Here is a 22,296-nt window from a genome sequence, read left to right as displayed (position 1 = left end):
GAAGAAGTCGACTGAAAACTCTTATGGTTGTCGGGGGGCTGTGCTTCAGAGTCATGAATGTAAGACGCTGTTTTGCTGTTCCCATTCACTGCAGGGAGAAGCTGAGAGAGATCTGGTGTGCTGGGTGAGTCAGCACTCACAGGTCTGGTTTTCATTGAATAGCTGACGGAGGACGGCTGGTGGTGGCCATTAGACGTAGGCGATAGTCTTGATCGGCTCCCATCTGCAGAGATGTCAGCCTTGTGGTTGGAGTCGTCGCTGTCGCTGTCCAACATGAAGCTCTCCAGTCGCCTTGACATGGGTCCAGCGTTCGTGGCCCCGCTGGACTTGTGGGTGGGTGTGTCACTTTCACTCTTCTCTTTCTCTCTCTCCTTCTCCTCTCTCCTCCTTCCTTCATCCTCCCAAGCTCTAGCGGTTGATGTTTTCTCACTGGAGCTTGTTAGTCTCCGCACTGTCCTCCCCTCCTCCGATGTATTACTGTCCACAGACAAACGGGTGATGACTTTTGCCGGGATGGCAGGTCTCTCTGTAGGTCCTTGTTCCTTCCGACCCGTCTCAAAAAGCTTGCGGGTGACAGAGAACTTATCTGCCAGTGTTGCTTTGTCAACATCCGCCTCCTCGCTCAAAGAGGCTTTATCCGAGGCGGCAGATTCTTGACTAGTGATGCTGCTCACGCTACCCTTAAGAGAGCTGCTACTGAGAGGTCTTCTTGCGTGGCACAGGTGCCTGGGCAAATCGGTTTTAGTCAGAGCTGCACCGGCGTCGTGCTGGCCGTCCATCTGAAGAAAAATGTTGTTTTTAATCTTGCTTCCTCGGGTGCCTGTCGGCCTGCCCCTCGACTCTGTACTGGGGTCGCTGGCCCCGTTGGCTTGGGATTTGGCTCCATCAAAGGAGCACTTGATGGTGTGAAAATCCGTCTTGTACGCGTTTCTGTGTGGGGAGGCGCTCCTCAGCGATCGTTCGCCTTTGCCGTCACCCTTGATCATTTTCACAGGGATAGTATTTGAATAAAATAATAATGTTGTGTTGATGAAAAAAAGTGATTAAAGTTGTATCTCAAGAAGCCGCGGAGCTGATTGGGAATGTTCGCCTGCTTTCCATGCGCCGTCCTCACTCAAACTTCGGAAGGAGTGTTATGATTGGTCACTGTCATAACCTACAGATAAAACAGACTACAATAAACGGAGAGGAGCCTATTCTTGAATATAAATAATTTCCACTCTTTACAAAAAGATTAATGTTGCTGTAGCGTACGTTTAAAAAAAACATTATGACACAAAATAAGAGTTAAGCGAACGTTTAAATTAGTGCCGGCGTAGCTACATTTTAACATCGAAACGAGACATGACAATTTCCTTACTGTGAGATACTGTGCGACACGAAGCGTCGTGTTCAGTTGTTAACGTTACCAGTTGTAATATGTGTGAACTATGCGTATGTTACAGTTTTGATGTGCAAAGTAACATATGTTTGCTTACCTTTTACTTTATGCTCTAAAACACTTTGGCGCCCGGGTAAACAGTCTACCTCGATCCATACTGCACACCCACAAAGTTGTCACTCCTTTACCGCTGCTATCCACTCGACATCTGTTTCGCTACTCCCTCTCCATACAGTTACAGACCTTTGCGCCTGCTGCGCGCTCTGGTCTCTGTACCAGGCACGTCTCGCTGACAAGGGAGCGCGCAAAAGGCAAGGGTTGTGCTGGCATTAGATAGGGAAGTTCTTGTAAACTCGTGGGAAAAGAAAGTGAGGCTTCACTTCGCTCACTCCAGCCACCCACTGCCAGAGATCCTCCTGGCAAGTCAATTAGTGTAGAAATGACTGTTCACTGGCCACTGGTTAGCAAAGTATCTCCTCAGCTGTTACTGTCTGAGTAAACAAAATCGTTCAGGCCACAATGAGTTGCCCAGATTCGAGAAAGATGTGAATATACTAGCTGCCCGGGGTTACATAGCAGTTTTGCTAACTCATGTAGAAAAATATGGGTTTTATGGGGTTTTTTCTGCAAAAAACAAAAACGCCTTTTCTTTAGAGACCTTCCCTCTCCACTAACGAGCTGAGACGAGTAGACAAACGGATCCCCCTAATTCAATGTTGGACAAATGGCTATCCTCACGGCGTGATTATTTCCCCTGTAAAATTGAGTTGTGAGCCCTTATCAAACTGTAGCCCTCCAGATAATATGTTCCCTGTTATGGCACCCAAGTGAACGATATCTCGAAAGCACACAACTCAGAGACAAAGTTGCATTTGCTCCTCTCTCCTCTGTCCTATGCTTTAGTGAGGACCAAGAGTGTCATATCCTTCCCTTTCATCCTCAACACAAACAAGTAGGTCATCAGCTCAGGGCCTCTCTGCACTTACAAGGAAGCAGCTGTACAATAACCTGGCAACCGAGCACGACTTGTCAGAAATTGCACACGCTGCGGTGTTATCTCTGGTGCATGTCTCTCTTGTCCTAAAACATTTAAAATGGTCCATTAAGACGTTTCTATCAAGTATGCACATGGTCGAATACAAACAGATTAGCATACGCAGCGAGTTACAGGATACTGTTACCTAAGAATTGTCCATGAGTTGGCTATATCATCTAATCTCCTTTAATTAAACAATCCATGGGGCAGGGTGTTCGGGGTTAGTGATCTGCTGTTCATAATCAGAAAGGCAGCAAGATAGCGTGGCTTCCGCCTTACTACCCACTGGCATATTTAAAGGCTGTCCTCCTGAGATGTAAAAATGGTATACAGTAATTAACTAACATACCCCATATGGTAGGTCCTTCTATACATTTACTGCCTTTACTTAATACGTAGAGTGATACGCGGTTCCCTCTAGTTGTTGTGTCCTAGCTTGTGTTGGAAAGTGCGTGAATTGAAGTTTAAAGTTTCAAAGACCTCGTCGTCTCGCTTTCGGTGGGTGACTAACTGTTTGCAAGATATCGCGGAGTGCGAGGAGCTGGCAGATGGTATTTTATAGGCGGCACATATTGAGAGTGGATTACATTTTCTAATCCCCTTAACAGTGTCTCAATCAGCAATGTGAGGCGAGCATTGTCACTTTAAAACGCAAACTCCCACATATACGGTGGCATCTTGGGTAAACAGAGGCCTTGGTGGGTGGGGTGGGGGGACAAATGGCATGTGCATCTTCACTGAAGGATCCATCAGGGAGAGATACTGGGTGACAAAGTCTCCCTACCCACAAAAAAAAAAAAACAGCCACCCACTCTATTCTTACCAGCACATACTTTCTCAATGCCAAAAGAGCCCTGTTCAAACTTATGCATTGGTTTTTATAAATAGGTGACATGACACCCACCAGATACACACACATACTGTATGTTAATAGTGAATATTGTCTGAATCAGAGTTCCAACTCACCTAGCTGTGGTCCAGGCTCAGGTCTAGGATTGGTGTGTGAAGGTGACACTGGGCTCCAAGTGTCATACGAAATCTCCAAACTTGTGCTTCACTCTTGCTGTGCAGCCAGGCCTTTCCCAGTCATGAGGGGTACCTGGGGGTTATCCCTGAGGTTTTTTCCTGGTGTTGGCTGGAGCTTTTCCCCGCTGCCAGTGGATCTAGGAAGAAGCACCAGGCATTTGCTGGCGTCCTTCAGATCGGCCTGAGAATTTTTCCTGCCCTGAATATGGAACCATTTCCCCAGGTGGCCCCAGGACCTAGATTTATAAAAATATCTCCCAATCAAAGAGACTGAAAAAGTAGAGAGATAAAGAGAGAGGAGGGGGGGGGGGGGGGAGAGAGAGATAGAGAGAGCGTGAGAAAGAGACTATATGTGATGAAAAAGTGCATTGTTCTCTACCTCTGTAAGGGAGCTTAATAAGGCCATCCGAAGGCTAGGCTGACGTCTGTTGAGGAGTCTGGAGGGCCCAGGTGATGACTTTACTGCACACAGCACTGACCCGGGAACAGTTTTAAAGCGTGTGCGCTGTGCGAATGTAGTGTCAGCTGACTGAGTTGCCTCGTCTTCTCAAGGGGTGTGAACGTGACCTCTTTAAGCAGATTTTGCTCACACAAGACAGAGACGGCACACAGAAATGGCACGAGGAGTCTCTTGGGCAGACATTAGTGTGCGCTAGGTGGTCTTCTTTGAACATCTACTCAATAGTCATACCACCATCAAACAACATCAGTGTCCATGAGATGTCAGTGTGATGACTGAGGATTTGCTGTCACCACATGGTCCTGTTTCATATGTCTTATATTAGTAGAAAGAGACACAAATAAACAACAGCAGAGGGGTTCACTTCAAATAATAGTCTTTTGTTCTATCTGGACAGTTTTTCTATCATCCCTCACTTCCCTTCCATTAGCGTCTGAACTGTTGGCTATTGCTCTATAAGAGACCCCCATTCAGGAAGGATGTTCAGTAGCAGAGGCTCTAGGCATCAGTTTGTTCTGTGTATAGATAGCACTGAGTTTGCCTGGTGTTATACAACAATAATTAGTTTCATATTTCTGCAAGCATTGAAAGTCCCACATGTAATAGCAGGCATTTATCGACTAATGGCTATTGGTTGATTCGGCTGTCAATCTGCATCATCAATACATCAGTATTAGTCTGCACCATCCCCTCAGAACACCTTACGCTTGCCCTTTACGGCTGGTTTTTGGGCGACTCTGTGAGGAGCGTTGTGTAAACATTGCCTCTGAGCTGTAAACTCATGCTGGCAAACGGCACCACCGACAGATGGCCGGCCCCCTTTCTCCATATTTAGGACTTTAGCAGCTTCTCACGTTCCCTGGGGAGGTTGCCATTATGCATATTTCATCGTGAGAACTCCTCTAACATTGGTCGTCTTCATTAGGTATCGGAGTAGCTCCCACTCACGGAGATTATTTTTAGAGATGGGCTTCTCCTGCTTTTGGACAGCATGAACACTTCACCCAGTAATAGTCATTCTGTATACTGTTAAAAATACAGTACGTTGCTTATCACAAATTGTTCAAAATGAATGTGCATTATGTTTGAATGACAAATCCACTACTGGTAATGTGAAACAGAACTTAAAGCAACACTATGCAACAATTTGACACTTTTTGAGGTGTGGTTTTATAGGCAACTAGTTTTGGTACCATCATCAAATTCGTTTTGATAGCATATGGTCATGTAATAGACAGATGAACACTTATGTCTTTCCCACTAGCGATTCAGGATATGCACTATGTAGTTCTATGTTCCAGGCTGGAACACCCTGCAAAAATGGAAGAAAAGCTTTCACAGCATGATATTGCCAGCCAAAAGACACCAGTTAGTGTGTTGGCGAGCTTATATCAGTGCCAACTAGTCTGTTGATGGTGTTTGCAAGGTTTTTGCATAACTTTTAGGTAGTTAGCTTGCTAGTTTTGCTGCTTTAAGCATGGAAGATGCAGGATGGTGAACTGTGTGGCCTATATACAATGGTCCTGGCACAAAATGCCCAGCAGAACATGGAGACTACATAGTGATGGAATGTGGTCAATTTTGATTTAGTTTAAGGTGATTAATTACTGAAACGAGCATAATGCTTGAAAGGTGTATTTTGTGTATGTAGTATGTGTGTGACATACCTGACAGGTTTTAAAAAAAATAACAGAGATCGACAGAGGCCATACTTGTGAGTCAAATTATCATGGGACTGACCTCTCTCCCATGCATGCATGTGAGTGCATGTGTGTGTGTGATGGAATGTGTATGTTCCTCTCTTTTAGCGTGTAGTGGCCTGTAATTGTGTCCACCTAGTGAAGGAGAGTCTCATTTCTCATGACTCCCAATAAGTACCCAGTCCTCTGGACACTTGGAAGAGCGTCTGATTTCGCGATCTAAGCCACACACAGACTCCCATGTGTTACCCCACACCCACGGTGACTGGATTCATGAGTCCAGTGGTGAGTGCATTGCCTTTGCTCTTAGAAACAACACAACTACCTACTCCCCCATCAAGTCGCTCACCCCTGCTCTAAAACTCTCGTTGTAGCTGCGTCCTTTTACAAAGGCCTTGATTTAGGCTCTTGTAGCAACAATCGCCATGACGATGTAGCACCAATGGCATTCTAGCTTCACTGTAAATCTGCAGTGACAGTGGAATCTAGTGTGGAATTTTGGCGGGTGTGAATTATGCTTTCACTGTGACAAAGTGGATGTGAATTATCCTCTGCAGTTTCAACCAACCCTAAAGTTACTCTTCGTCCTCAGCCCATCCCAAAGCAAGTTTAGTAACTTAAGTTTGCTGCAAAAGGGCGTTCTATGATTTAAGGCCGGAAAAATACTACTTATGCACATATTATGAACATGAGGCAAAGACTAGCTAATGCAGCCTTAACATATTTCAGTGTGTACCAAGTACAAACAATGAAGTAAGCCAAATGTTTCCTCTATGCTATTCTATACAGGTACATGTCTTTGTAACAGTATATAATGACTCAATTGAAATTGTGACCAGTTTGTTGACCAGTGGAGCCTTAAGCCTTAAAGCTGTCCGTGTGATGAGATCTGCATTCACTAAACACTCAGCTCATGTCAGCACACTCAGGAGAGTCACCTTCAGTGTTGACTGAACTCTTTAGGTCCAACACTGACACCTGCTGGTTATTCAGTGTTAGGCAACGTCTGGAGTGAAATATGCAGGGGACCCTATCAGGCCTGGTCAAGGTCATTGTATCCCCTCCACCTAATTGTCTCTACAGTCCTGAAGAATTCTGAAGTTGGCAGTATAGTTTTATAGACATTCCATAGGTATATATACATCACATCACATAGTATGTAATGCTTTTGCACTTAGTATGATATTGCTGACAACTTTGCACACATGAATGACATTCCAACTCATGAGGACACCAAGACAAGTTTGTTTGCACTTTGTGGTGTTGTTTCATTCATTTTATTTCTGTGTTATCTGCATACATGAATAAGGTTCAAATCGAAAGATTTTTATTTAACTGCATATAATCTTAGGTCAGAAAAAGATAACTGATTCACTGAATGGGAATACGTTTCAAAAGGACCACAGCCATTCCAAGGCAGAGACAGAAACCTGCTCAAACTGTTGCCTACAGTAATTTGAGCGATAGAAACACAGGCAGCAGTAAGACAAGGCAACACCAAAACAGAGCACTTGGTGATTCAGTGAGTCAGATCAAAGCTGGGTATTGGAGCTGGGTTGGAAGTTACATTGACTCTTTTAGCTTTTATCCAAACCAACATCCTGTAGGTGTAGGTGTAGGTGTCCTCCCTGAGTACTCGGCCCATGGGCAGAGGTCCTGTGCTGCTAGTCCACACCTATTCTGGAGCGGGGGGTGGTGGCAGTCCATAGATACATTCCTCTTTCAGAAAAGGCCATTTGTAGGATTATGGCAAACTAATCATGACTTGTCACGCTATTCCAATCTATACACACCAGCAGCAGATGATTTAAGACAAGAGGTCGCCGCTAGGCTTACAAAGGTCATGGTTGATGTGTCTGACTGGTTAAACAAATGTTGTCTTCAGCTCAACAATTCCAAAACCGTTGCTATTTTTTTTTCTAAAACCAGCAAGTCTCACACTGAACCCGATGTGTTTATTTCTGATCAAAGAATCAAGATTGTGAAGGAATACAAATATCTTGGTATCTTGATTGATAATCAACTTACTTTTAAAAAAACATGTTAAAAAAATATGCAAAAATTTAAAATTCACCTTGGCCAACTTTAGGCATCTTAGAAATCACATGTCAAACAAGAATGCTAAAATGTACATGTCCTCGCTGATTTGATCTCACATTAACTACTGCTTACCCACCTGGTCTACTGCCAACTCCACTACCCTTAAACCAGTCATGTCTCTTTACAAACAGGCTCTCAAAAAACTTGACAAAAAACCTAAATCACACCATCACTGTTCAGTCCTCCATAAGTACAGACTTTTAAGTTGGGACAACCTGATCACATTTAAGAACTGCTGTTTAATGTTCAAAATCCGGTTTAACCTGGCCCCCCCACCACTATGCAGCCTAGTGAAGTTTAGAACAGCAGCAACCAGTGCTACTCGAGGGGCAGCAAGAGGAGACTGTGATATTCCTTTAAAAAACATCTCCCTCAGAACATTAGAGAATCAAAATTTTATTTTATTGTATCTTATTTTTTTTATTTATTGTCAATGTTATGTTTGATATACGTTAATGCCTTTTTTAGGTTGTATAGCCTTTTTCACTCTGGCAGGGGGACTGCCAATGGAAACTAGCCTTTTGGCTATAATTGGGTGCATTTACATTTCAATGTTCATGAATGTACACTGTCCCTCTTGATCAAATAAACAAATTGATTGATTGATTGATTGATTGATTGATTGAAGACTAGGATATCTGTATGCTGTAGCTGTCCCAATCCGACAGGTGCTTTCATGACTCTACTCAGCCTCCCAGTTGCAGCACCCACACAATCTCTTTTCCACCAGATATCCATGAAATCTCTCAGGAGGGCTATGGGTCTGTCTTAAAGTTACCCCAGTCTTATGTCTTTCTCTGTGTAGTGCTTGTTTAATTTTTCTATCCATTTACTTTTTGTGATGTTGTTTTAAATTTATAACTGGACAAAATGTTTATTCTGAACACATTTTTACAGATGCGCCATCATCCACCGAGAACCCAGGATAGAGTGGTGCAGTGAATGTTTTCTGTTCTTTGTGTAGGAGGGTCATTGTGTCAGAGACATTGTAGAAGGACAGAGTTCCTGCCCTGTGATCCACATACACCCCTATTCTTGACATGGGAGTGATGGAGATAAAAGTTTCATCGTCATTGTGGTAGAAAGCACATTTCACTGTATTACAGCCCAAACACCATGACTCATCATTTCCCATTCCAAACTCACTTTCATTCTCCCCAGTTATGCCTTTGTATGCGACAGCAATTTCGACCGCAGTATTGTTCTCCAGACTCATCTCGACCTCCCAGTAAAAGCGTCCACAAAACCCCTGTTCACACAACACCTGATGATATTTTTTAAATCTGTCTGGATGATCTGGATATGGCTGCTTCTTTCCAACTGTTACCTTCCTGTTCCCCTCAGACAGTGAGAGAGATCTGTGTGCCGTGTTTGGATCCAGTGTCAGCTGACAGGAATCTGGTGTGAGAACAAAGAAAAGCACACTGAAGGTGACACACACCCAAGGTCACACACAAGGTCACACACTTGTAACATTCAAGATAGGGTCATAGTTGTTTCCTCTCCCTATACAACATCCACAGTCAAACCCAATTTGGACACGTCCTCTAAAACACCTTCACTGTCCCCTTTTTCACTCTCTCTGTCTCCTCATCTTATCCATAATCACACATAAGGACCTCTGGCCCATTTTGATTGGTCACAAACATATCAATACAAACCATACCAGTGTTTTTTTGGGGATATTTGCTACTTACACTTTAAGAACTCCTCTCTGGTTTGTGGCTCCTGGGTTAAGATGATCTCTGTCGTTGTCACTATAGAGACAGATAGTGGTGTTAGGTTGAATGAAGGAGAGAAGGGAATGAAACAGTTCAGAATTGAATCGGTCAGGCAAGCAATCCAAGCCTTATACATATGAATAAACATATTGAAGGATTCCAGTAACTGTATAAAGGGTTCATTTAAGTCACTTACTGTTAAATGACTACCCTATGATAACCAATAACTGTTAAATAGAAGAAAAACTCATATGTGGGTATGCCTGCTTGAGAGGGAACGGAGTAAGACATGAAGAAGATAAGAATCTTCAGATTAATAGGAGAGGCTACTCTCTGGATCTATGTGTGATCACATATCTCTTGGTGATAGTACCTTTAATGTAAATTAAACAATTTAATTTAAATTAAAATGTTACATTATATGACGTGTGTGAGTCTTTTTAGGCGTTTGAGGCAATAACCCTGGACCTTGACTGTGCCATCACAGAGCTGGGCTTGTTGATAAGACAGTCAGAGCACATACTCCACAGTAACAACACAGTGACACAGTCTTCAATACATTTCTGCTCCTGAATTCCCCACCATTGTTTCAATCTTTTTTTGCCTTTTCATTTGACTTATCTGTTATAATCCGTTAAGTAGAAAAATAACATAACCCTCTAACAAGATGTCCTCTGCTTTTCATTTACCCTCTCCAGATATCTTCATCATGTCCTGCTTGCAGAGTTCTTCCACTTTATTTTTCAAAGCAGAGAGAGATTCCGTCAGGTCCTCAAAGGGCAGTTGTGTATTGAGAGTGATGCCAGGTGAAGTCTTGGATACAAAGGGCTGGAGGGCCTGGAAACTCTACAAAGAGAAGAAAATAAAAATAAATCCCCTATAGACAATAACATGGTGGGTAGATGAGGGGAACCTCTGCCAGTGTTGAATCCATGAAGCTACCTGGATGAAATGGACGGGGTCCTCCTCACACGAGAGTTCCTCTAGTTGAGCATTTCTTCTCCTCAGCTCAGCGATCTCCTGCTCCAGTTTCTCCAAAATGTCTTCAGCTTCTTTCAGTGCTGCCTTCTGCTGAGCTCTGATCTGCTCTTTCACTTCAGAGCGTCTTCTCTCAATGGACTGCAGCAGCTCAGTGAAGATCCTATAACTGTGCTCTTCTACCTCCTGTGCAGAGTGCTGCCCAGGGAGAGAGGGAGAAAGAGAGAGAGAGAGAGGGAGAGGGAGAGAGAGAGGGAGAGAGATAGAGATAAGGATCCCTGTGAAGGTGCCCACTCATAGCTACAACTGGATAGCGCTTGATTTTCACAATAGAATAGAATAGACTAAACTAGTGGTGCCCACTGGCAGCTCTTACTGCCGCCTCACAGGACGACTCAGTGTGAGTGACAAATGTCACTTGTCCCCATTGATGTACTGTGGCAGTAAAAAGTGTAAAGGATTACTCACCTTATAAGAAGCCACAGCCTCCCTCAACTCTCGCAGCTCCGTCTCTCTCTCCTGGATTCTCTGCAGGAATTCCTCCTTTGTCCTCCCCAGCTGTTTCTATTGTATTTATTTGAATTCATCAAATCAACCTTACTTCATTATCACTTATTATGTGAAAGGTGGCGTGGTAAGTCAAATATTTATCCAAGGCCAAATTGTATAATGGGTAATCATAACATCTATTCTTCATGTGGCATGGGTAATTTCAAGGTACTTGAGAATATAGTTTTGAACATGGAGCTATCCTGTACACTTAAGTATCTGAAATAATTCAGTCTAAACACCCTTAGAAGCCTATTCTCAGCCATCATCTTTTTTTTCTCTGTGATCTTATGTCTGAGTTACAGTATATCTGAGTTACATCATGAAGCTCTTTCTATCAGATGCCAGTATGACTTAAAGGTGCAGTGTGTAGGATTTAGTGGCATCTAGCCCCTCCCCTCCTTCACCCCTTTCTCTCCAAGCGTGTAGGAGAATGTACGGTGTCCGTCAGGTGCCACTAGCTACTTTAGTCAGGTGGCTTAACGCAAAATTTAGGTTCGATCGTGACAAGAGTGTTAAAAGCATGAAATTTGGCACACAATTAGCTTATATCCTACTAAAAGATATTAGAAGGGGTGCCCAAGTGAAACTGCTCCTTTTTTCGTTTTAATGAGATATTAAGTTTTGACCTAAATCAAGATATGCGTTAGCCTACCTGTGGTCCGATTTTCAAAACGGTTATTTTGCCTAGAAATGCTTACCAAATAAGTAATAAAGCAGTTATTTATGCATGTTTGTGTTTTCTTGTTTGTTTTTGATATCCACTAGTTTAAACAAATGTCCCTTTAAGTAGCAACACAGACAAAAAGACTTGTGCCCGTGCGCGCGCTCATCCAAGATGGCGGGAAAGACTTAATTCTGCTATATCTGTTAGGTAAAACCGTTATTTTACCACCATTTAAAACCATATTTGCATTTGTATCTTTTATATGTATACGTAAGTACTGTAATATTTTATTAAAGATTTGCTTCAACATCATTAAAATAGCCCCAACAAAGGCGCATTACAGTACCAGTAGGCTACCGCAGAAAAACGGTAAAATTGGCGCAGATTGAGCGTGTCTTTTCGTCTTTTCCTACATCAAAACTGATCATATGAGGAATGTGCTGTTATAAATTGACAAATGTGATGATGAAAAATGAACAAGTCAATAGCATTTGTCGAGCTTATCGAGTACATAGAAGAATGTAGCTATTAAAAAAGGAACTCATATGTTTAAACTTTCTGAGCTGTCGTTGTACATCAAGAGGCTTGAAGATATTGGAGGTTAATCAATGTCTTGCTAGAACATTACAAAGAGACTCTTTAAGAACAAACTGATGGAAGAAACACCGTTTTAGATTTCCGGGATGCAATAAGCAGGCTATTGAAGGATGCTTTTAAACAACACAACTTTTCAGAAGACGCCGAAATTCTAGCGAGGGCTGCAACAATTGTAGGCTAAGGAAAGACATTTTTTCACACAAAGGATTTCTTTTTTCTGGGTGCTTTCCAATGGACTGCCATTTAAAATATTAACCGTCAAGCTTAAAGTCTCTCGTTTCTATCATTCTTTATGGTCTCAACATAGAGGATCAAGAGAAGTCTGAAAGCCAGGCATGTTTGGCCAAAACTGGCCAAACTCGCATTTCAGCATCTCGTGAGCCACCCCTACCACTATATGTTGGGCTAAATATGCATAGCTCCACTAGAAGTAAGACATTGATAGAAAAGATATACCAAATGGGCATTTCTGTTTCCTATGATCGTATCATTGAGATAGAATACTGGCTAGAGACGTCTCTTTGCGAGCGCTACAAGGCCAGATTGGAGTGCGCCCATGTTCTTAAGGGCTGAATTTGTGATACATCGTTGATGAGTGCGTTCACATGAATTCTAGAGGCATCAATAATTATAATAATAATAAATACGAGAATATTTGTATCATTAACAATTACGTTTCACATTTATAGTCATGATTATACGAGGCTTCGTGATAAATAAATAAATAAAGAAAACGAGAACGTCGTTCAATTTAAGAATCAGTGCACACTTTGGCCGTTTAAGAACACTTTTCCAGGCGTTCATGGATCCGGTGGAGATCTTTTCTTAGGTTGAAGATATTAAAGACACTTAACAAAATGTTCGAGAATGAGGTTCGAGAATCAGCATCTTTCAGTTTACAACAGAAAGTGTGCCTGGCGAAAATAGGCCCCCACTAGCTCTGCCGTGTGGAACAGAGCACCAAGGATAACCAGAGAGCTATGTAACGGCCTCTGCAGTTGCAATAAGCACAAGTTCAGTTTCCGGTCCAGCCTGCAAAATAACACCACTTCACAGCAATGTTAGCATTAGGTTTGGATGACTATCCCCAAAGTGTCTATACTGTATGCTGAGAGCTGATTACCTGCACCTGCAAACAGCGCTGCTCACGTTGCAAATGTGTTCAAGAAAAGTTGAGATGCAGGCCAATGTGTTAATGTGATTGTCCAGAGAGCAAATCGTAGAGCAATTTTTAACAGCACATTCCTCATATGATCAGTTTTGATGTGCGAAAAGACACGCTCAATCTGCGCCAATTTTACCGTTTTTCTGCGGTAGCCTACTGGTACTGTAATGCGCCTTTGTTGGGGCTATTTTAATGATGTTGAAGCAAATCTTTAATAAAATATTACAGTACTTACGTATACATATAAAAGATACAAATGCAAATATGGTTTTAAATGGTGGTAAAATAACGGTTTTACCTAACAGATATAGCAGAATTAAGTCTTTCCCGCCATCTTGGATGAGCGCGCGCACGGGCACACTTTTTGTCTGTGTTGCTACTTAAAGGGACATTTGTTTAAACTAGTGGATATCAAAAACAAACAAGAAAACACAAACATGCATAAATAACTGCTTTATTACTTATTTGGTAAGCATTTCTAGGCAAAATAACCGTTTTGAAAATCGGACCACAGGTAACGCATATCTTGATTTAGGTCAAAACTTAATATCTCATTAAAACGAAAAAAGGAGCAGTTTCACTTGGGCACCGTTTCTAATATCTTTTAGTAGGATATAAGCTAATTGTGTGCCAAATTTCATGCTTTTATCACTCTTGTCACGATCGCGTTGCTAAGCCACCTGACTACTTCCAAAATGATGTTATCTATGACCGCATGGAGTAGCCATAATATATCAAGTGATGGTCACTTTAGAGAGATATTTAGATATTGGATTTAGCTATTTAGTATGTAAAATGACTATGTTAGTTGTTGGCTGTGTTGTGGCTAATTACTCTTTATCTTTTTCTTAACAAGAAGACCGGAGACTGGTTGTAGAAATCTGGAAGTAGTATTTATTGTTATCATTAACGTAACAACAAAGAGAGGTCCCAGGATAATCTCTGCCTATGAACACGCTGTAGGCCCTTTATAAAGGCCTAATATTCATGGTTTCCATCGTGGTGTGTTCTGTATGGCTGAATGCCAAACCCAATCAGAATGATCTTATCTTAATATTGCATCAGTGGTTATGCCCATGGTGCATACCCTCTTTGTGTAGGCTATGTTTCTTACAGGCCGAAGAGGGGCCCCTGGACTTGTAATAAATCTTGTCTATGGTGTGTGTGGTATATTCCAGCTGTACGTTCTGTTCTTTCTGCAGACATTCCAAGAAAACCTCTGCATATAAAAAATATCCTACAGCTGACAAAGCTTTTTTGTTTAATGTCCCACTTTTATTGGTAATCATTTTCAGCAGCCGTGGGCTGATCTCAGTAATGTCACTGGGTCTTTTGGGTACAAAAAGCCAAGATAAATTCTAGTTTTGGCGCATAAATGGAAATTAAAATCCTGGTACCAATTAGATATTTCCCAACATCAACACAGAAAAAAGGGTTACTTGTGTTGGTAACTATGCCCATATTCTAGCTTAAACTACGGAACAACAAATTACATTTAGATTGGTAGGCTAAATTACCTGTCCAACAGAAAACTGGCAACTTCTGCCTCACTCTGAAAACATTTGTTATCAGCGACTTCCATCTGGTAAAGGCCACACCAATGTGTATCCTTGTTTTCTGCTGTCGCCTGTCCCGAATTTTAGCTTCTTTGATGAAGATTAACTCTCCTCTGTTTTTTCCCATGCTAAATAATAAGTAAGGTCCTCCATTTGTCAAAATTTGAGTTCTCAAATTTCTCACAACACAAAATGGTTACACAGCACCAGCAACCACTGATTCCTCTTCTTTCCTCTCTGTCTTCCAACCGGTCGCCATTGAATTCAAGCTGCTACTTCAACCCTAAAGTGCTGAAGGCCTGCTGCTAATACATCCCCCTAAATCCTACACACTGCACCTTTAATAATTCTTTCAGACTCATGCAGTTGAGATCTCACCTCTCTCTCCTTCCGTTCTGCTGCAGCTGAAACTGTGTCGTGGCCTTTGTGCTCATCCATTGTGCACAACATGCAGATACACTTTTGATCAGTGCAACAAAAAACCTCAATCAGCTTGTTATGCTGAGAGCAGATCTTCTGCTGTAAGTCTGTGAAGGCTGGGACCAGCTTGTGATTCTTTAAGGCAGGGATGTTGTAGTGAGGCTTGACGTGCGTTTGACAGAGAGATATCAGACACACCAAACAGGATTTGACAGCCTTGAGTTTTCTCTCAGAGCAGAGGTCACACTCCACGTCTCCTGGTCCAGCATAGCAGGGTGCAGAAGGAGCAGCCTGGATCCCAGTCGTCTTCATTTTGTCCATCAGCTCAGCTAACATGGTACTTTTCCTCAGAGCAGGCCTTGGGCTGAATCTCTCTCTGCACTGCGGACAGCTGTAGTCACCCTTCTGATCTTCCTGATCCCAGCAGCCACGAATGCAGCTCATACAGTAACTGTGTCCACATGGAATAGTGACTGGATCCCTTAATGGGTCCAGACACACCGAACAGCGAAATGGATCTTGGTCTTTCTCAAAAGCTTCAGCCATTTTCCTCAGTTTATGGCGCACAGACGCTACTTCAAGCATACAGCTGCTAATGTGGCTAAGTTTCGTTTCTAAGGAAGTGCTGCTGAGCCAGAGACGGGGGGAGGAGCCTCCTGGTAGAGTTAGGGGGGAAATGTGAAAGGCAGGACAGGGAGGATTGTGACATGTCATGATATACACAATCCAGCTCTCTCGCTCTCACTATCCTTCATTTCATGGTTTTATGCAGGCCTTACAATCCAGCATGTGTACGTGTGTTAAATCAGTGCAATGTTCTGAGGGGAGGAGAAATTGAAAGTGAAAGGAATCTGCAGTGCTTGCAGGAGGAGGGCTTTCAGCGGCCGGGTGGACAGCAGAGGATTAACCCTTGAGAGCAGGGGTCTCAAACTCCCGGCCCACGGACCAGATCCGGTCCGCCAATCGATTTCATCCACCCCGCCGACTCCTCAGAATGTTGCAAAAAGTTCCATTGCATTGAATGGCCCATCCCAATGTTTAACTAGTTGTTTCTAGAGACTGTGTTACTAGTCATGAAAATCTGAAGCTGCCCGTATAGTTCTATACACATCACATTCCATAGGTATATACAGTACACACAGTATATGCTTTTGTAATTAGTATGATATTGCGGACAACTTTGCACACATGAATGACATTCCAACTCATGAGGACACCAAGACAAGTTTGTTTGCACTTTGTGGTGTTGTTTCATTCATTTTATTTCTGTGTTGTCTGCGTACATGAAAAAGGTTCAAATTAAAATATTTTAAGTTAACTGCATATAATCATTGGTCAGAAAAAGATAACTGATTTACCGAAAGGGAAGACTTTTCAAAAGGACCGCAGCCATTCCAAGGCAGAGACAGAAACCTGCTCAAACTGTTGCCTATGGTAATTTGATCGATAGAAACACAGGCAGCAGTAAGACAAGGCAACACCAAAACAGAGCACTTGGTGATTCAGTGATTCACATCAAAGCTGGGTATGGGAGCTGGGTTGGAAGTTACATTGACTCTTTTAGCTTTTATCCAAACCAACTTCCTGTACAGATTCACTTAAAATCAGTGGGTGTCCTCCCTGAGTACTGAGCCCATGGGCAGAGGTCCTGTGCTGCTAGTCCACACCTATTCTGGAGCTGGGGGTGGTTGCAGTCCATACATTCCTCTTTCAGAAAAGGCCATTTAAGATTATAGCATACAAATCATGACTTGTCACGCTATTCAAATCTATACACACCAGCATCAGATGATTTAAGACTAGGATATCTAAATGCTGTAGCTGTCCCAATCCCACAGGTGCTTTCATGATTCTACTCCGCCTCCCCTTTGCAGCACCCACACAATCTCTTTTCCACCAGATATCCATGAAATCTCTCAGGAGGGCCAAGATATGGACGGGTCTCTCTAAAAGTTACCCCAGTCTTATATCTTTCTCTATTAGGTGCTTGTTTCATTTCTCTATCCATTTCCTTTATGTGATGCTGTTTTGAATTGATAATGAGACCTAATGATTATTCTGAACAAATGTTTACAGATGCGCCATCATTCACATAGAACCCAGGATAGAGTGGTTCAGTGAATTTTGTCTGTTCTATGTGTATGAGGGTCATTGTGTCAGAGACATTGTAGAAGGACAGAGTTCCTGCCCTGTGATCCACATACACTCCTATTCTTGACATGGTAGTGGTGGTGATAGAAGTTCCCTTGCCATTGTGGTAGAAAATACATTCCTCTGTATTACAGCGCAAACACCATGACTTATCATCTCCCAATCCAAACGAAATTTCATTTTCCCCAGTTATTTTCCTTTGTATGCAACAGCAATTTCGACTGCAGTATCGTTCTCCAGACTCAGTTCGACCTCCCAGTAAAAGCGTCCACAAAACCCCTGTTCACACAACACCTGAACTTCAGATTCAAATCTGTCTGGATGATCTGGATATGGCTGCTCCTCTCCATGTGTTGCCTTTCTGTTCCCCTCAGACAGTGAGAGGGATCTGTGTGCCGTGTTTGGATCCAGTGTCAGCTGACAGGAATCTGGTGTGAGTACAAAGAAAAGCACACTGAAGGTGACACACACCCAAGGTCACACACAAGGTCACACACTTGTAACTGCTGCAATGTGCATACATTAAAGATTTGGTCATAGTTGTTTCCTCTCTCCATACAACATCCACAGTCAAACCCAATTTGGACACGTCCTCTAAAACACCTTCACTGTCCCCTTTTACTCACTCTCTGTCTCCTCATCTTATCCATAATCACACATAAGGACCTCTGGCCCATTTTGATTGGTCACAAACATATCAATACAAACCATAGCAGTGGTTATTTTGGCTATTTGCTACTTACACTTTAAGAACTCCTCTCTGGTTTGTGGCTCCTGGGACAAGATGATCTCTGATATTGTCACTATAGAGACAGATAGCGGTGTTAGGTTGAATGGAGAGAAGGGAAACAGTTCAGACTTGAATCTGTCAGACAAGCAATCCAAGCCTTATACATATGAATAAACATATTGAAGGATTTCAGTAATTGTATAGATGATTTATTTAAGTCACTAACTGTTAAATGACTACCCTATGATTACCAAAAACTGTTAAATAGAAGAAAAACGAATATATGGGTATGCTTGCTTAAGAGGGAAGGGAGTAAAACATTAAGAAAATACGACTGTTCGGGTAAGGGGAAAGGCTACACTCTGGATATATGTGTGATCACATATCTCTTGGTGATGGCACCTTTAATGTAAATTAAACTAATTAATGTAAATTAAAATGTTACATTATATGTTGTGTGTGAGTCTTTTTAGGTCTCTGAGGCAATAACCCTTGACCTTGACTGTGCCATCACAGAGCTGGGCTTGTTGATAAGACAGTTAGAGCACATATTCCACAGTAACAACTCAAACACAGAGACACAGTCTTCAATACATTTCTGCTCCTGAATTCCCCACCATTTTTTGCCATTTCGTTTGACTTATCCGTTTTAATTCGTTGAGTAGAAAAAATAACATAACCCTCTAACAAGATGTCCTCAGCTTTTCATTTACCCTCTCCAGATATCTTGATCATGTCCTGCTTGCAGAGTTCTTCCACTTTATTTTTCAAAGCAGAGAGATATTCCTTCAGGTCCTCAAAGGGCAGATGTGTACTGAGAGTGATGCCAGGTGAAGTCTTGGATACAAAGGACTAAAGGGACTGGAAACTCTACAAAGAGAGGAACATTTAAATAACAATCACCTATAAACAATAACATGGTGGCTAGAAGAGGGAAACATCTGCCTGTGTTGCATCCATGAAGCTACCTGGATGAAATGGACGTGGTCCGTAGTTCCTCTAGTTGAGCATCTCCTCTCCTCAGCTCAGCGATCTCCTGCTCCAGTTTCTCCAAAATGTCTTCAGCTTCTTTCACTGCTGCCTTCTGCTGAGCTCTGATCTGCTCTTTCACTTCAGAGCGCCTTCTCTCAATGGACTGCAGCAGCTCAGTGAAGATCCCATAACTGTGCTCTTCTACTTCCTCTGCAGAGTGCTGCCCAGGGAGAGAGAGAGAAAGGGAGGGAGAGAGGGAGGGCATGCAAAGGGTGTTGACATGCAAAGTAATTGACAATAAAGCTACTTTGAGAGAGAGAGAGAGAGAGAGAGAGAGAGAGAGAGAGAGAGGGAGAGGGACAGGGAGAGGGAGAGGGAGAAAGACAGTGTGAAGGATCCCTGTAAAGATGCACACTCATAGCTACAACAGGATAGCTCTTGATTTGCACAGAAGAATAGAATAGAATAGAATAGACCAGACCAGTTAGACCAGACCAGTTAGACCAATAGTAGTTGTGCCCACTGGCAGCTCTTACTGCCGCCTCACAGGGTGACTCAGTGTGACTGCAAATGTCACTTGTCCCCATTGATGTACTGTAGCAGTAAAAAGTGTAAATGATTACTCACCTTATAAGATGCCACAGCCTCCCTTAACTCCTGCAGCTCCTTCTCTCTCTCCTGGATTCTCTGCAGGAATTCCTCCTTTGTCCTCCCCAACTGTTTCTATTGTATTTATTTGAATTCATCAAATCAACCTCTAACCTCATTATCACTTATCATGTTAAAGGTGGCGTGGTAGGTCAAATTGTTTTCCAAGGCCAAATTGTATAATGGGTAATCACAACATCTATACTTTATGTGGCATGGGTAATTTCAGGGTACTTGGGAATATTGTTTTGAACAAGCTATCCTGTACCACTTAAGTATCTGAAATAATTCAGCCTAAACCCCCTTAAAAGTCTATTCCCAGCCATCATTATTTTTTATGACTGTCCTTTTTTATCTGTGATCTTATGTCTGAGTTACAGTATATCTGAGTTACATCATGAAGCTCTTTCTATCAGATGCCAGTATGACTTAAAGGTGAGGTGTGTAGGATTTAGTGGCATCTAGCCCCTCCCCTCCCTCACCCCTTTCTTTCCAAGCGTGTAGGAGAATGTACGGTGTCCGTCAGGTGCCAGTAGCCACTTCCAAAATGATGTCATCATCTACGACCGCATGGAGTAGCCATAATATATCAAGTGATGAGGTGACTGATGGAGATATTTAGAAATTGTATTTAGCTATTTAGTCTGTAAAACTGAAGTTATGGCTTCCATGGACTGTAACTTGTGAAGTTTGAGTGTGTTAGTTGTTGGCTGACATGAGCTCCAAAGCACACTTTTGTAGACCATATTCTAGCTAAAACTATCAAACAACAAATTACATTTAGATTGGTAGGCTAAATTACCTGTCCAACAGAAAACAGGCAACTTCTGCCTCACTCTGAAAACATTTGCTATCAGCGATTTCCATCTGAGAAAGGCCACACCTATGTTTATCCTTGTTTTCTGCCGTCACCTGTCCCGATTTAAAATGTTCACTTCTTTGATGAGGATTCAAGCTTCTTTGCTTTTTCTTGTGCTAAATAATAATTATGATCCTCCATTTGTCAAAATTGTGAGTCCTCAAACTTCTCAAAACACAAAATGGTTATCCAGCATCAGCAACCACTGATTCCTCTTCTTCCCTCTCTGTCTTCCAACTGAATTCAAGCTGCTACCTAAAAGCACTGAAGGTCCTCTCTAGAGCCAGTGTTGTCCATTCTGGGCTACTGTATAAACAAGGCGGTACAACATGGCGTCCCACTCCAATGTAGATATGAAGGGCTCATTCTAAGCTAACGAAAAACGCAATTTGTATTTGATTATACACTAATAAAAGCATAATTATGAATACTGCTAATAGATCCCCCTAGATCCTACACACTGTACCTTTAATAATTCTTTCAGACTCATGCAGTTGAGACCTCACCTCTCTCTCCTTCCGTTCTGCTGCAGCTGAAACTGTGTCGTGGCCTTTGTGCTCATCCATGGTGCACAACATGCAGATACACTTTTGATCAGTGCAACAAAAAACCTCAATCAGCCTGTCATGCTGAGAGCAGATCTTCTGCTGGAGATCTGTGGAGGCTGGAACCAGCTTGTGCTTCTTTAAGGCAGGGATGTTGTAGTGAGGCTCGACGTGCGTTTGACAAAGAGAAATCAAGCACACCAAACAGGATTTGACAGCCTTGAGTTTTCTCTCAGAGCAGAGGTCACATCTTCCTGATCCCAGCAGCCACTAATGCAGCTCATACAGTAACTGTGTCCACATGGAATAGTGACTGGATTTCTTAGTGGGTCCAGACACGCCGAACAGCGAAATGGATCTTGGTCTTTCTCAAAAGCTTCAGCCATTTTCCTTAGCTTATGCCGCACAGACTCTACCTCACTAAGACAGCTGCTAATGGGGCGAAGTTTCGTTTCTGAGGAAGTGTTGGGAGGAGAAATTGAACTGGAACTGGTTAAACTAGTTAAACTGGAACTTTCCTTGAGACAGTTGAATCATAGGCAATGAATTTACATAGGCAATGAATTTACATAACATTCATAACTTTGAAATGTGCTGGCACAGTGCAATACGACATAGAATGAAACGTCTAACTACGTCAGCCATTGTCTTATAACATGACCCCCCCCCCCAATCCCCCTATAATTGTTTAAAGTGAATTCGTACTGAGGCAGCAGGTTCCAGGCTAGAGGGAGGGAGGGTCATTGTGTCAGAGACATTGTAGAGTTCCTGTCCTGTGATCCACACACACGGCTATCATGGAGCTAGGGGTTTCAGTATTGAAAGCGTATGCTGTTCTTGGCGAATCCTTGATGAAACGCCAAAGTTATTTTCTTGATTCAAGTTAGCATGTAGAGAGCAAGAGACTCGGGAAGGTGGCTTAGCGAAAGACTCTGTTTATTCCGACAGTAATATCAGATCGCAAGTCACAAGAAGCTCTTCAACATCCTTACCAAAATACGTAGGTTATATATCTAGGGTAGAATTATAACATAG

General features: G+C 42.5%; 2 protein-coding genes and 1 pseudogene across 6 annotated transcripts in view; all 3 read right to left on the bottom strand.

Annotated features, from left to right (window-relative positions):
* Positions 1 to 3,341, bottom strand: part of ppp1r9alb (protein phosphatase 1 regulatory subunit 9A-like B) — a 27,060-nt gene extending 23,719 nt beyond the window's left edge. For 2 of the 5 annotated variants that reach the window (XM_031558388.2, XM_031558393.2), the window contains exons 1-2: positions 1,479 to 3,341; positions 1 to 1,156 (exon numbers count right to left, since the gene is read on the bottom strand). The exon at positions 1 to 1,156 is cut by the window's left edge and continues 955 nt beyond it. In XM_031558388.2, the coding sequence (XP_031414248.1) occupies positions 1 to 986 (986 nt within the window). In that variant the 5' untranslated portion in view covers positions 987 to 1,156; positions 1,479 to 3,341. Of the gene's footprint in view, positions 1,173 to 1,478 lie in introns of all 5 variants that reach the window. The other 3 variants (XM_031558390.2, XM_031558391.2, XM_031558389.2) reach the window with 2 other exon arrangements.
* Positions 3,342 to 8,233: 4,892 nt separating this feature from the next.
* On the bottom strand, positions 8,234 to 16,165 carry LOC105911689 (tripartite motif-containing protein 16-like). The gene is made up of 6 exons (XM_012840520.3): positions 15,315 to 16,165; positions 10,871 to 10,966; positions 10,367 to 10,600; positions 10,114 to 10,270; positions 9,401 to 9,460; positions 8,234 to 9,101 (listed from the first exon to the last, which is right to left on the bottom strand). Exons 1-6 carry the CDS (start codon positions 16,068 to 16,070, stop codon positions 8,578 to 8,580), a joined length of 1,827 nt encoding a protein of 608 aa, XP_012695974.2. The 5' UTR covers positions 16,071 to 16,165; the 3' UTR covers positions 8,234 to 8,577.
* Positions 16,166 to 16,558: 393 nt separating this feature from the next.
* On the bottom strand, positions 16,559 to 21,720 carry LOC105911688 (annotated as a pseudogene).
* Between the last annotated feature and the right edge of the window lie 576 nt (positions 21,721 to 22,296).

The sequence above is a fragment of the Clupea harengus genome, chromosome 21 (assembly GCF_900700415.2).
Source record: "Clupea harengus chromosome 21, Ch_v2.0.2, whole genome shotgun sequence".
NCBI lineage: Eukaryota > Metazoa > Chordata > Actinopteri > Clupeiformes > Clupeidae > Clupea > Clupea harengus.
This window is presented reverse-complemented; position numbering and strand designations above follow the sequence as displayed.

What these genes read in the sequence shown, in the direction of transcription:
- LOC105911689 (XM_012840520.3), bottom strand. Translation starts at nt 16,070, where the DNA reads ATGACATGTCACAATCCTCCCTGTCCTGCCTTTCACATTTCCCCCCTA. An exon ending in ACCCCGTCCATTTCATCCAG is followed by an intron (nt 10,271 to 10,366) that starts GTAGCTTCATGG and finishes TTCTCTTTGTAG; the next exon opens with AGTTTCCAGGCCCTCCAGCC. An exon ending in GATGAAGATATCTGGAGAGG is followed by an intron (nt 9,461 to 10,113) that starts GTAAATGAAAAG and finishes CTGTCTCTATAG; the next exon opens with TGACAACGACAGAGATCATC.